Below are 12,946 nucleotides of genomic sequence, written 5' to 3'. Positions count from 1 at the left end.
ATTTGAATGTCAAATTAGTACAAAAACTTACATTTTCATGACATTCTTCTGTTGCTGATGATTCATCTCTATCTGAAATATCTTCATATGATGATAAAGTGTCAGTCACATCAGATAAACATTCATTTTTTCCTTCCATTAATAAGGCAACTAATGCATCTAATGAAGTGTAACCATGTGCTTCAATAGCACTAAACACGCATTGCTTATTGAAACCCAAATCAGATAATTGAGCTAATAGCATATTTAATGTACTTTTTGAAAAATATTTTGACCATTTAAAATGCCGTATAGAACTAGATTGAACGTCAACTGTTAAGTACTGAGTTAAATTGATGGCCGCTTCTTCTAATTCTTTTTTTGAGTATTCTGGTTTTATTGGGGAAGGTTGAACAGCTTTTGACAATATTAATTGAAATAGGTTTTCAGATTTTCCATCATTTGTTGTTAATTGTGTAAGTATTTTACGAAGCAGTATTTGATTTTTTAACACAGCATTAACAACTTTTATACCAGCTAATAATGCTTTTTGATAGCAAAGAAGAGACTCGTTGACTAATTCTCCTAAGAGTTAATAATAAGAAAAAGAATATAAAATTTTAAATAAATTTTAATTTGATTTAACTATATTTTACCTGTAACAGTTTTAAAATTTTGATTAGCAATGACTGCAGAAAACATTGTTGTCCATGTATAAAGCATAGATTCTGATATAAAGTCTAAAGAAATTGTACAACTTGGAATATGTTCTATGTCTTTGATGAAAAAGCTTTCTGTTTTCCCAGTGTTGTGTATTAGTACTTTGAGTTTTCCTTTTTTCTCAATGCTCATCACAGTAGCTTCAATTAAATTAAAATAATATTAAAAATATACTAATGTAAATACACTAAAAATACATTATGTGTTATCATATAGTATAATTATTACTTATATTAAGTACAAAATATACTTGTATAGTTGTACATGAAATAACCAAGTAAACAAGAAAAAAAATATTATTCAAGATTTTATGCTTTAAATCGAACCTCTTAGTTTTAAATAATTAACTTAACTCAAACTTAAAAGTTTACATACTGTTATAATATATAATTAACTAAAATATAATTTATTTTTCCTTATATAGATAATATTCAATATTGTCTTCTTCTTAACAAACAAGTACAGTGAAAACTCTTTATAACAAAAAACTCTATATAACATTAACATTACATAATAATGTTTGGTTAGCTATATAACTCATAAATGGATTTATTCTCTTAGCATATTAGTTATTCCTAATAACGAAATAATATTTTATGTTTTATGATACAATATACGTATTATCGTAATATAAATTATAAAAGTTAATCGGCATAAATGCCGAAATTCACAAGTAGGATTATATTCTTTCATTATCTAACTTTTTGGACTTTTCTCTTTTGATGGCTCATCTGTACACCGAGTACTTGCGTTAGGAAAAGAAATTATGAAAATCGATCCAGTAGAACTTTAAATATAATTGTCATAAGAAATCACCTCAAGTTTTAACAATGTAGTATAAAGATAAAAAATAATAATTATAATATATTTAAAAAAAATAATAAATAGTATGTAATTAACTTCTCATGTAATTTAAAAATAATAATGTGTATCATAAATAATAAATAATAATACATAGATTTATACATAAATAATTACAATTTTGATCTTTTTAAACTCTCTATATTACGATAACTTTGTACAACAAAAGAAATCTCTTGGTCCTTTTAGATTTGTTAAAAAGAGTTTTCACTGTGTTTAAATTTGCAGATATAAAATACAATTTAAATGTTTAAGAATTTTTTAATTAATTTCTTTAATTCTATAATATACAATAATGAGAAGTGTAAGGTAATATACCTTAATGTAAGGTATATTTGAGTATTTTATAATAAAAATAAAAATGAATTAGATTACTAACCTTCAGTTTCTTCTTTAATCAAAACATTTCCTCCAATTCTAGGTCGGTTATCAAAACCCCCAATTATCATTAATGATGCCATCGCACTAAACGACAAACTTTGTAGTTTCTATAAAATGACAAAAAATTATTTGAGTACAGGTTAAAATAAATATTTTTACTTACAAATACATCTTTTTCAAAGGTGGGGTTTGCTAAATAATCAGTTGCTGATATTATATTCAAAACAATCAAAGAATCAAGATAAGAAGGTAAATCAGTAGTTTTTTTTGATTTTATACTTTTGTTGTTATTATATAAGGTACGTAACAAAAGAATACATTCTTCAGCAATGGTATTCGAACATGAAGCAGTTAAAGGCACTGTTGGTTTACCATCTTTATAAACAGAAGTATGTTAATATACATTTAATAAACAAAAATGATATAAAAACAAATATATTTACCGATTACATCATATTTGGAGTTACTTTGTAATACTGAAGATCCAATAATTTCCATAAGAGTTTCTACTATAGATGAAATGATGGATGAATCAGTCATTTTAAGAGTAACCAAAAGTTTGATTAACTGTATGGTTTGCACCTAGTATAAATTTGATATTTGATATGAATAATGTAAGATAAATTTAAAAATACTATAAATAGTATGATTTTGTAAATCAACCTGGGTAGTCAGAGTAGAAGATACTGTTGGAGAATGAGAAATAATTGATAAAAGCATGTCAATCCACTGTTTGCATGCAAATTGCTCTTTATAATGATCAGATATTTTAGAAATGATTTTTAATAAAGAAATGTTGATCCATTCTGAATGAAAAAGAGTGGTATTTGAAATATTAGAACTTAACCAACCCTTCTAAAAACAAAGATAATATCATAAATTATACAAACATACACATCCAGATAAAGATAAGAAACAATTAATTTTACCTCTAAAGTACTATAATAATATTTAGAGAGAATTTGAATTGAATTTTCATTTTTATTAGAATGTACAGCACTCGATAATGAAAGACAATTAAGAAATTTTATCATGACACACTTTAATATATCAAATGGATTTTCTGTTGAGTTTTCATGTATTTCTGAAAATTAATTCACAACTTTATTTTTAAAAAATAAAAAACTAACAAAAAAACTTACCGCCATTATTTGTACAAGAAACATTACAATCTGATTCTTCATCATCTCCTGCATCTAATCCGGATGCTAGTTTTAGATCATATTTTTCTTCTTTACCCATCCTATAAGAATTAGATACTCCATGATCCCAAAGAACTCTAATCCAACCATCATCTCCTATTTTGCTAACAATTTGCCCTTCACCAGGAGGTATACCATCCTATAAAAATTAAAATTTGACATAATATAAATTAAAATATAGGAAAATTGATTTTATACTTGATTTTCCCATTTCCAATCTTCACCACGAACAACTCTAGCACCTAATTTTAAATAAGGTATGATCTCTGCTCCTCTTAAACACTTAATTTTATTTAAATCCTCTTCATAAATAATCTGCTTTGTATTTATTTTTTCAATTGGTCGCTTTGCAGCAAGGTCTAAGGTGTTAATAATAGAGTTAATAGCTGATAATATACTAGAGTTAATTAACAGACTACATTCTTTGTCATTTAAAATTTGTGTTATTGATCCAAATGTTGCAATAGCAAATCTAAAAATACATTGTTATAGAACACATAATTAAATTAATTAACATTTTGAATAATTAAATTACCGGCACCAAGTCATTTTTTTTATAGTTGTTATTTTATCTCGAAGCCCTACTGATTTGTGAATTTCTCCTATTTGAGATACAAGCATTTTAATTTGTTCTAAAGCACATCTCATGAAATCACATTTAGCTATTAAAAGCTTAAGTTTATAAGTCACTGATACGAGTTCTACTTCATTATTGTTTCTATAATAGCAGTATAAGTTTGAAATTAGTATATAAATATTTTAAAGACATATTATAACATAATACCTTGATGAAGAACTATTTGGTAATACAGATAGCCAACCTGATATAATACTATATTTTACAGAACTTATTGATGTAGGATTTTTAAATAATTTATAAATAAGTTCATAACCAGTTTGTATCATATTACTTCTATCTATCTAATTTAACAAAATATAAAAAGATATTAATAAATAGTAAATACAGACCAAAGCCATGCCAATAAAAAAATCTTTTACTTACTTCTGAGTGTAATAATTTTCTTATTTCACGGATGTTAACGTCTGACAGAAGAAACGATAAAATCATTTTACTAATTTCTATTCGATTATGTTTATTAAATATTAATTCAGTATCATTTGTATCTTTAATTTGTTCAGAAACACCTTATAATAAAACATAATAATTAGAATCAAACTAAAAGTGTAAGATTATATTATACCATTTTGTAAATTATTTGATGCTGGTACATATTTTTTTTTATTGGGTATTGTAACAATCATGTCTTCCTATAAAAATATCACAAAAATTACAAATGTTATTAAATACCAAAATTATATATTAAGTAAATTACTAACTTCATCATTTAAAATACTTTGTAATTGATTTCGAGCTTTATGGTTCCTAACATTTTTCTTAGTTTTTATACTAGAAACGACAGAGTTAATCACTGTTTTCCATCGAGATTCAGCTTTCAAAATAGGTAATTTTTTAGCAGCAGTTATTTTAGAAGACAAAATTGGACTTAGTTCATTTAGTAAAAACCTAAATAGTTCCATAATATTTTAGATAGAAATATTAATTATTAAACTTATAAACGTTTATTATAACAGACCTGCATCGATCCAAAATAGGGGAACATGTTTCTTTATAGTTTAAATTCAAATCCTGTTTCATTTTGAGAATTTGTATCTTAACTTGACCAAACTGTTTAAAAATGATATCTAACGGTATTGATTTTTCTGTAAAATCAATATATAAATTATAAATAATTATTAGATAAAAAATATATAATAAGAGTCTATAATAGCAACTATAGTATGTTAATTTAAATTTTAAATGTTATACTTTTTTTTTTTTTTAATTGAAATAAAGCAGATGTTTCCACTTTAATATATCTTTAGTGTAATAATGAGATGAAATTTGTTTTTAATTATGTATATCTTTTTATTATGTTTATGTTTATTTGTTTTTTGTGATAATTTTTTTTTTAACTACCTTTTTTATTAATTTCGGTTTTATTCAAATTTAAATGTTTAACTAGCACTTTAGCTAAATTTTGAATAATTTCTTCAACAGGGTGATCGGGTCCATATTGTATTTGACTATCAACTGATTTACAACTTTCTTTATATATTAATACTAACATTTTTGCACATTCGTCCTAATTAAAAAAAAAAATAGTATTAAATACAGATTTATTTTTAATTTAAATTCTTACTCACATAGTTATTATTTTTACTATCATCAATACCAGCGCGTAATAAAGGAAACCAAACATTAAAACATTGATAACTAGAATGAGATTGAGATAAAGTAGTAAGCCAATGTGCATGGAGCCCCAACAAGTAACCAAGAGTTCGATGAATGTCTAAAAGCAGCGGTTCTGTCAAATTTGATTCAATAGGCTATACAAAATAAGTAATGATATTATATATACTGAAATAAATAAATTAAAAGCTCACTAATTACTTACTTCAACTATACCCTCATCTGGATCCAAATAATTTCCAACAAAACAAGATTGCAAAGTTTCTTTAGGCATTTCAGCTAATACATGTTCATAAATAGATGACGAGTGTAACATAGTGACAAATGAATAATTCATTTCACTAGACCTAAAACGTGTAAACAATAATTTTAGTAAGAATAATGAAATAGAAATAACCTAAAAATACCTAGTTTCTTGAACATCATACACTTTTTTATTAAACACTACCCAGTGTCCTCCATTTCTATTATGATTTTCTAAATCAGGTTTTCGAATCAACATAACATCTTCAACATTTTTATACCATGTATTACAAGTATAGCCTGTTAATATGTTATAATTTTTTAAAATAATTATTAAAGAACCACCATAAACTAGAAGTAATGTTTAGTTTTATGCTCTTACTAGAAAATCCAGGCCAGGACAAATTATCATCTTCTTCACGTTCTAAATTTGGAGTCATTAGATTAAATGCATCTAAAGCATTAAGTAAAGGTAAGAAAAGATTAAACCAATCAGTATTCTGTAAAAACAGAGGGGTCTTTTGATGGACCATAATTAAGCTTATTAAAAGTTCCATAAACAACTTATCTAAAAAAAGGTTAACATTGAAAACAAATATTAAAAAAATTAAATTAATTTAATTTAACAACATACCAAATCCAGTCACACTTATAACTTTTGTAATAATTTGATAATGCTTAGAACTTCGAGATGCTACATGATTTGCTAGTTTTATAGTTTGACAGGAACCCTTAACAAACTGACTTATATATTTTGAAAGCAATATTTCAGCACCTTGATCGTCCATATCTTAAATATACATTAAATAAAAAATACTCATATTAAAATATCATCTCAAGCTATGCCATACATTTTGCTATAATTATATTTAAATAAAAATTCAGGTTTATTTTATTATTTTGTTCATAATGAAATGTATAAACAAAAGAATAAGATAATACATAAAATAATAGCAATAATTAATGTATATATATATATATTATAATTACCCAGTTCACAGTGGCATTTATCATTTTTATTTTTTTTTTGACGATATATTGACATTATTAAAAGTCTTTGGAAAGTCATTATAAATTTTAAACTGGGAGATTGGTTGAAATCATTTGAAGGCACTTTTACTGTATGGATTTGTGTTGAAAGACTTGTAAAGTAATTGCTTTAATTAAAAAAAGTTATCCTTACATTATTACAACTCATAAACTTCAATAATATAAAGTATTACTAAAATTTACATACTTAAGTAACTGAGAAACTATAAAACAAAGAGATATGTTTGTTCCATCAAAACTGTATTTGAAGCTTTCAAAATTTTGAATTTTTTCATCTAAAAATTAAATAAATATAGAACAAAAAAAACATTAAATATATACTCTGTCCAGAGAGAGAACACGCCGCGAGCCGACCAAAATCGGATTTTCTGCGCATCACCAAACGTCATCCTGTCATAGGGAACCCGGTTTTGATAGCAGGAAGGATGCGCAGAATCGGCTCTTGCTGGACAGACTATATATAATTTCAATACACAGTATTGACATAAATGTAATATAATAAATAGTATTATCTAAAATAATAAACTTACCTTGAATAGCTTTTTGTAAAAATGTATAAAGAATATTGTCACCTAATAAACTATTTGTAATAAGATTTATCATAAATTCTTGATTATCATTTACTGATTGGGATTCATCTAAATCATTAAAATAGTTTTAAATAATTGGAACAATATTAATTATTAATAATTTCATACCATTTGGTGAAGTCAAAGGTTGTAATATAGTACATAACATATTAGCTCTTTCATTTGGCGTTTGAAACAGTATAAGCCATCCAACTTCCAAAGTTTTTTGAGCCGCTAACTTAACAGTATTTATTACTTTTGTGCTTGATGCCAAGTCAGTAACTGTTTTACGTATACTTAATAATAACTTTGAGCTTCCGATAAGTCCAACAGAGTCAGCACTCACATGATTGTTAATCATAGAGTGAAACTATACATAGAAATAATGTATTAAAAATAATTTAACAATTTATTTAAAAACTTATATTTACCTGCAAAGTAAGTAAATGTAATACAGATATTAATACACATTCTTGCTGTTGAGATGGTGGCCAATCAATATATGTTTTATATTCTTTAAATTCATTTGATAAAAGTTGTTCTAAATAGTTTAATGTTTGGATTTGTAAGTCTGTTACAAATGGTGTAGTTGTTCCGACATTAAATTCTTCACAATCATACCAAGCAAAACACTTAACAAATAACAAAGTAAAATTATTTATGGTTATTATTGAAATAACCTGATTAATAAATGATAATTTATTTATATTTATTAATGTTTTTTTAAAATATTTATATCATAAATTAATAATTTTAAAACAATAAATTAGTAATTTCAATTCACTAAAATTTTTAGATTATAAATACAATTCATAAGTCAGTATTTTAATTATTATATGTGATTTACTAAATAGTTACTATAATTAAAAACATAGATATTTTCATAAAATTATAAATTTTATTTTAGCAACTATATTTACTTGATTTGGACTACAAGCTATTTTTTTCACTTGTCTATTCATTAAACACTTGACAGGTCTACATTGTGTGGTGATTTCATTGTCTAACTGACCCCAACAATAGACTTGGCCAGTAGCAGTCAATGCTAGTATATAATTATCTGCCAATGAAAGAGATGTAACTTGTTTGCCTGTTTGTAATAATAATTTTATAGATTAATTATAACATAAAAAACCCATTATAATATGTAATAGCAATTTACCACTTAAAAATTTGACTTCCTTAGGTCGATTTACACAAAATGAGTTATTGTGACCTAACATATTATTGTTACCTCTTCCCCAAGTAAACACATTGTTAGCACAATCAATAACAGCATTTACATCATTATGACAATACACTGATACAATTTCATAATCAAATACAATCATGCTTGGTATTACATTTAAAGATTTATCATCACAACCTAATAAAAAATATATAATAATAATAATAGTAAAAAAATAGAACAGATTTGAAAAACATACCTCGTTCAGAGTTTCTATATTCAAATGAAAATACATATCCTTCACGGGATAAAGCCAGTGTATTATTAATAGATGCTCCACAAGAAACTTTTGATATATGCCATTCTATCAAAAATAAGTAAATACATGTGTGTTATAAGTAACTATGAATTTGGTTATTATTATAGATTGCGGATTTACATACATTAAAAAAGTTTAAACATGCATACTGTATAGAATATATTATGCTCTTAAAAAGTTCAAATATACACTAAAAAATTATCAAAAAATATATATATTTATTTTTCATTTATCATGATTAAAAACATTTATTTATAATAATAATTCATATAATAATTTTTTTCCTGAGAAAATTTTAGAAAACACTTAAATTTGCAGTAAAAGATGAAATATGCATTTAAAGATAAAAATATTTAAAATTAAATATACAAAAAGATATTTTGACATTAATAATTCCATGTATGATGTAATCAATATTTATGTTAAAAAACAAATGTTATGTTTACTTAGTATATCATATAATCAACTAGAATAAAAATATAATTGCATAGAAATCCACATCTACCTATTAATATGTAAGTAATTACCTGAAATAGATTTAACTAATTCTGGAGTATAGCAATTACTACTGTGTAATATTTTACCCCACATGTACAATTTACCATCCTCAGTAACAGCAGCACTAAAATAATTTTAAATCTTATATTATTCTCTAGCTAGACTATTTCATATTTATATATCTTAATTTTAATCATAAATTAGAACATTTAAAAGTTTATAGAAAAAAATTATTAGTAATTTAGTTATTAATAGTTACCAGAAATCTTTTCCACATGAAACCATAACTACTATAATTTTTGAAAATGCTAAAATTGGTTCTGGAGCAGAAAAAGAAGAGTATTTTTGACCATGGCCTAAAGCACCAAATTCATTTACGCCCCAAGAATAAACTTCTCCTTTTTGAGTAACTACTAAGTATGTTTCATCATAAACATCAACAGATTTTATAGGTACATTCATCATTTGTTTTTCTTCAAAATTCTAATCATATAATTATTATTTTTTCAATTATTTGAAACAATATTAAAAATTAAGTATAAAAATTCAAATTACCAATGAGTCAATTGAATAACTAATAAAATGTAGATTTCCACTAGTTGTTACCACCAATATCTCGTTTCTTGAACACACTACAGACTCAACATGCAAACGCTCAAGAGTTGATATTACTTTTTTTTTGGTTTCAGGATAAAATTGTTTACCCCAATACTGTACAATATTTTTTTTATTCTTAATATCATACATTTTTTGCTATCATTCAAAAATTTAAATACTATTAAGTAACTGTAATAGAAATAATATTATATAGAGCTTATATTACCTGAAGAGTTAAATAAGTGATAGCTATTTGGTCTAAAAATGCTAAAATCATTACAGCTGTTTGTTTCATGGCAGTAGGTTGTAGATTATCAGCATCGCAATTTAATCTTAAAAAACTTTTTGTAACATTGCCCTAAAATAGTTTAAGTAAAAATTAGTATAATATAGAAAAATTCAATAAATACAGAATACTTTGCTTAAATGATTCGCATCATAGTTGAAATTGTTTTGAATTCTTGATACTACCCAATTTAAACGACCAAGTGTTATTGTTAATAAATTCTGTAAATGTCTACTGTAAATTCTAAAAATAAAAAATATATGTTATATTATTTAAAAATTGAATATATAAAACTAAGATAATTACTTGTCACAGTGTAATCCCAATTCAAAAAACATTAACACACATTGTAATATTTGACTCAGTGACTTTTTTTGTAATCCTAGTTCTAATGAAAGGCATAAAGCAAATTGTCTGTCAGTATTTGGAATGTGATTTATAAGAGTATTTTCATTTTTGGATTCATTGATGTTTCTAAAATTGCAATATAAAATAAATATTAAAATAATATTGTTATTATTAAAAATAAATATGTATATACAGTGGATGCCGCTATAAGACTCAGTCACTTACTAGACTCAAAATCGTCCGGAACGATCCAGATGTATCAAATTACATAAGACAATATTTGATTATAAGACTCTAACTATGTAAAAGAAATGGTAGAAAATAAACATTTTTTGTTAAAATTTAGAAATAAATTGGTTTTGAAAAGATACATATTTTTGTTATCAAAATTTATCGCGATAAATAAGTTTTATCGTATATCACATTTATTGCAATTATTGTAATATCTGATTTCATTTACTTCCTAATAAGTAGAGCTCAGGTTTATATGCATTAAAAACCAACCAAATATGCATAAATATATGTACTAAAATGTTAAAATATATAAAGTAAATAAAAATATGCAAAAAAAAGTTTTTGAACAATAGTGAAATAATTTCAGTATTAAATATTGGTCGTAACCGATATTTTATCTTAGTTTACGTATTTTATTTCCCCGAATATTGATATAAGCCCTAAGTCCATATTTGGAAAAACCGTTTATTCCTACAACTAACTATAAAAATATAAAAAATTTTCTTATATTATAATAGACAATAGTATACATTAAAAGTCTAAAAAAAAACATGGAAATATGCACTAAAAGATGAATTATGTAATTAAAATGTTTAAATATAAAAACGTCAAACTATGCACTAATAAGTTTCATTTTTTAAATTGTTATGTAATGAAACAAATTTTGTGCTCATTTAGCATATCATACGATCAACCAGAATAAATATGTAAACGTATACAATTCCAGGCTTTACTAATAACTAATTAGACTTACTAGACACAGCAGCGTCTACCATATATACATATATATAATATTTATACATAAATTAATTTTATAATACCCATTGACTACTTGAAATAGGAACTTTGATGATTTTTCTAAAGTTTCAATCCAGAAAGTAGGAACATTGCTTTCATCAACAAGAAAATCTTCTGGAATACATTGCAGTGCTTCTAGTGAATCTTTAAGCATTTGTGTGCATAAATCAGTATTATTGCCTGATCGCCAAGTACTGACTAGAAATCCAAATGAGAAGTTTAATGCTATTTGTGTACCAATTTTAGCAAATAAAGTCATTTTCTCTTCATCATTAGTATTGCTAATAAATGAAAAAACAATTAATTAATAAATAAAATTAAACATTGTTAAATATTATTTACTTTCTTATTTTAATGGAATTTTTACAACTTTGGTGCATCATTATAGATGACTGGGTTTGATTATTAGATTTAGATTGAAAAAAAGAATCTCTATAAAAAGCACCAAAGTAGCGAGAAGCAATAGCCATCCGAAGTTGAGTTCGATTAAAAAATAGTGTTGAATAACATATATCTTCACATAGTTTCCTTTGTTCAGCTGCAAATACAGATATCAACGATTTCACATCTTCTTTACCTAAATAAAAGATATTAAATTAAAGTAGATGTAAATCATACTATTATGTATATTAGAAAACTTACTACAATTAGGTTTCCACATTAGAGATTCAAAAATTTGTTTAGACTTGAGTGTTTCGCTGACATCATCTGGCTTACAAGAATTACAATTACATACCTTGTCAGATGGATCATCTTTACACGGGCAGTTTACTGCCCACAGACCAATATAATAACGTCCAGGTGATTCTAATAAAAAAAAAAGTTGATTTTTAATTAAAATTTATTTATTTCATTACAGAGGACATGTTAAACCTTTTTTTAAATGCTGTAAATTGCTATTATCCACAGGGATCAGTTCAGAATCTTCTATCATCTCGTTCCAATAATTGTTAAGTTGGCTTTCGCTCAATGCTTCATGAAGTTCTATCGCAAGCCACTTGGGATCAAAAGCAGTTTTTTGCTTTATGGTAAATTCAACTTTAGTACTCATTTTGATTTTGGTTCTATTAATGGAATAAATTTATGCAAAATCACTGTTAATCAATTAATTGCTTAAACAGTTCAATCAGTCGTAGATTTAACATTTTTTTTTTTAACAATCATATTTTTGGACGGTTGTTGAAATAATTAATTAATGGAAACAAATTTATTTAATAAAACGATATTTCATTTTAGGATTTAAAATGTATATCTTATATTTAGATCCTTTTAAATGTTTTTACTTTTGGGCTTTAGTGTTTTAGTCAATTGGCTTTGAAATCACAAACAATATAATATTATATATTTGTATACATTTAAAATAAAATAACACGACGAATTGACGTCTGACGAAGCATAAAGCAGTGCTTGCCGCTTGGAATAACCGATTAACCGAATAAGTT

At 24.9% G+C, this 12,946-nt stretch overlaps 1 protein-coding gene across 2 annotated transcripts in view; it reads right to left on the bottom strand.

Moving 5' to 3' along the window:
• LOC114130939 (E3 ubiquitin-protein ligase HERC2) overlaps positions 1-12,946 on the bottom strand; it is a 28,806-nt gene extending 15,860 nt beyond the window's left edge. For both annotated transcript variants that reach the window (XM_027996040.2, XM_027996041.2), the window contains exons 1-39: positions 12,378-12,946; positions 12,147-12,311; positions 11,847-12,081; positions 11,528-11,785; positions 10,431-10,598; positions 10,256-10,367; positions 10,065-10,196; positions 9,797-9,994; positions 9,501-9,724; positions 9,271-9,365; positions 8,684-8,788; positions 8,419-8,622; positions 8,177-8,346; positions 7,688-7,888; positions 7,386-7,626; positions 7,218-7,325; positions 6,875-6,962; positions 6,628-6,794; positions 6,272-6,427; positions 6,020-6,205; positions 5,802-5,937; positions 5,600-5,741; positions 5,349-5,531; positions 5,122-5,287; positions 4,739-4,865; positions 4,482-4,668; positions 4,346-4,412; positions 4,147-4,289; positions 3,928-4,064; positions 3,679-3,861; positions 3,342-3,615; positions 3,084-3,282; positions 2,871-3,025; positions 2,605-2,796; positions 2,385-2,523; positions 2,105-2,316; positions 1,940-2,048; positions 636-839; positions 32-564 (exon numbers count right to left, since the gene is read on the bottom strand). In XM_027996040.2, the coding sequence (XP_027851841.2) occupies positions 32-564; positions 636-839; positions 1,940-2,048; positions 2,105-2,316; positions 2,385-2,523; positions 2,605-2,796; positions 2,871-3,025; positions 3,084-3,282; positions 3,342-3,615; positions 3,679-3,861; positions 3,928-4,064; positions 4,147-4,289; positions 4,346-4,412; positions 4,482-4,668; positions 4,739-4,865; positions 5,122-5,287; positions 5,349-5,531; positions 5,600-5,741; positions 5,802-5,937; positions 6,020-6,205; positions 6,272-6,427; positions 6,628-6,794; positions 6,875-6,962; positions 7,218-7,325; positions 7,386-7,626; positions 7,688-7,888; positions 8,177-8,346; positions 8,419-8,622; positions 8,684-8,788; positions 9,271-9,365; positions 9,501-9,724; positions 9,797-9,994; positions 10,065-10,196; positions 10,256-10,367; positions 10,431-10,598; positions 11,528-11,785; positions 11,847-12,081; positions 12,147-12,311; positions 12,378-12,555 (6,879 nt within the window). In that variant the 5' untranslated portion in view covers positions 12,556-12,946. The remainder of the gene's footprint in view (positions 1-31; positions 565-635; positions 840-1,939; positions 2,049-2,104; positions 2,317-2,384; positions 2,524-2,604; positions 2,797-2,870; positions 3,026-3,083; positions 3,283-3,341; positions 3,616-3,678; positions 3,862-3,927; positions 4,065-4,146; positions 4,290-4,345; positions 4,413-4,481; positions 4,669-4,738; positions 4,866-5,121; positions 5,288-5,348; positions 5,532-5,599; positions 5,742-5,801; positions 5,938-6,019; positions 6,206-6,271; positions 6,428-6,627; positions 6,795-6,874; positions 6,963-7,217; positions 7,326-7,385; positions 7,627-7,687; positions 7,889-8,176; positions 8,347-8,418; positions 8,623-8,683; positions 8,789-9,270; positions 9,366-9,500; positions 9,725-9,796; positions 9,995-10,064; positions 10,197-10,255; positions 10,368-10,430; positions 10,599-11,527; positions 11,786-11,846; positions 12,082-12,146; positions 12,312-12,377) is intronic.

The sequence above is a fragment of the Aphis gossypii genome, chromosome 2 (genome assembly GCF_020184175.1).
Source record: "Aphis gossypii isolate Hap1 chromosome 2, ASM2018417v2, whole genome shotgun sequence".
Taxonomy (NCBI): domain Eukaryota; kingdom Metazoa; phylum Arthropoda; class Insecta; order Hemiptera; family Aphididae; genus Aphis; species Aphis gossypii.
Note: the sequence above shows the minus strand (reverse complement) of the source record. Positions and strands in the feature narration are given on the sequence as shown.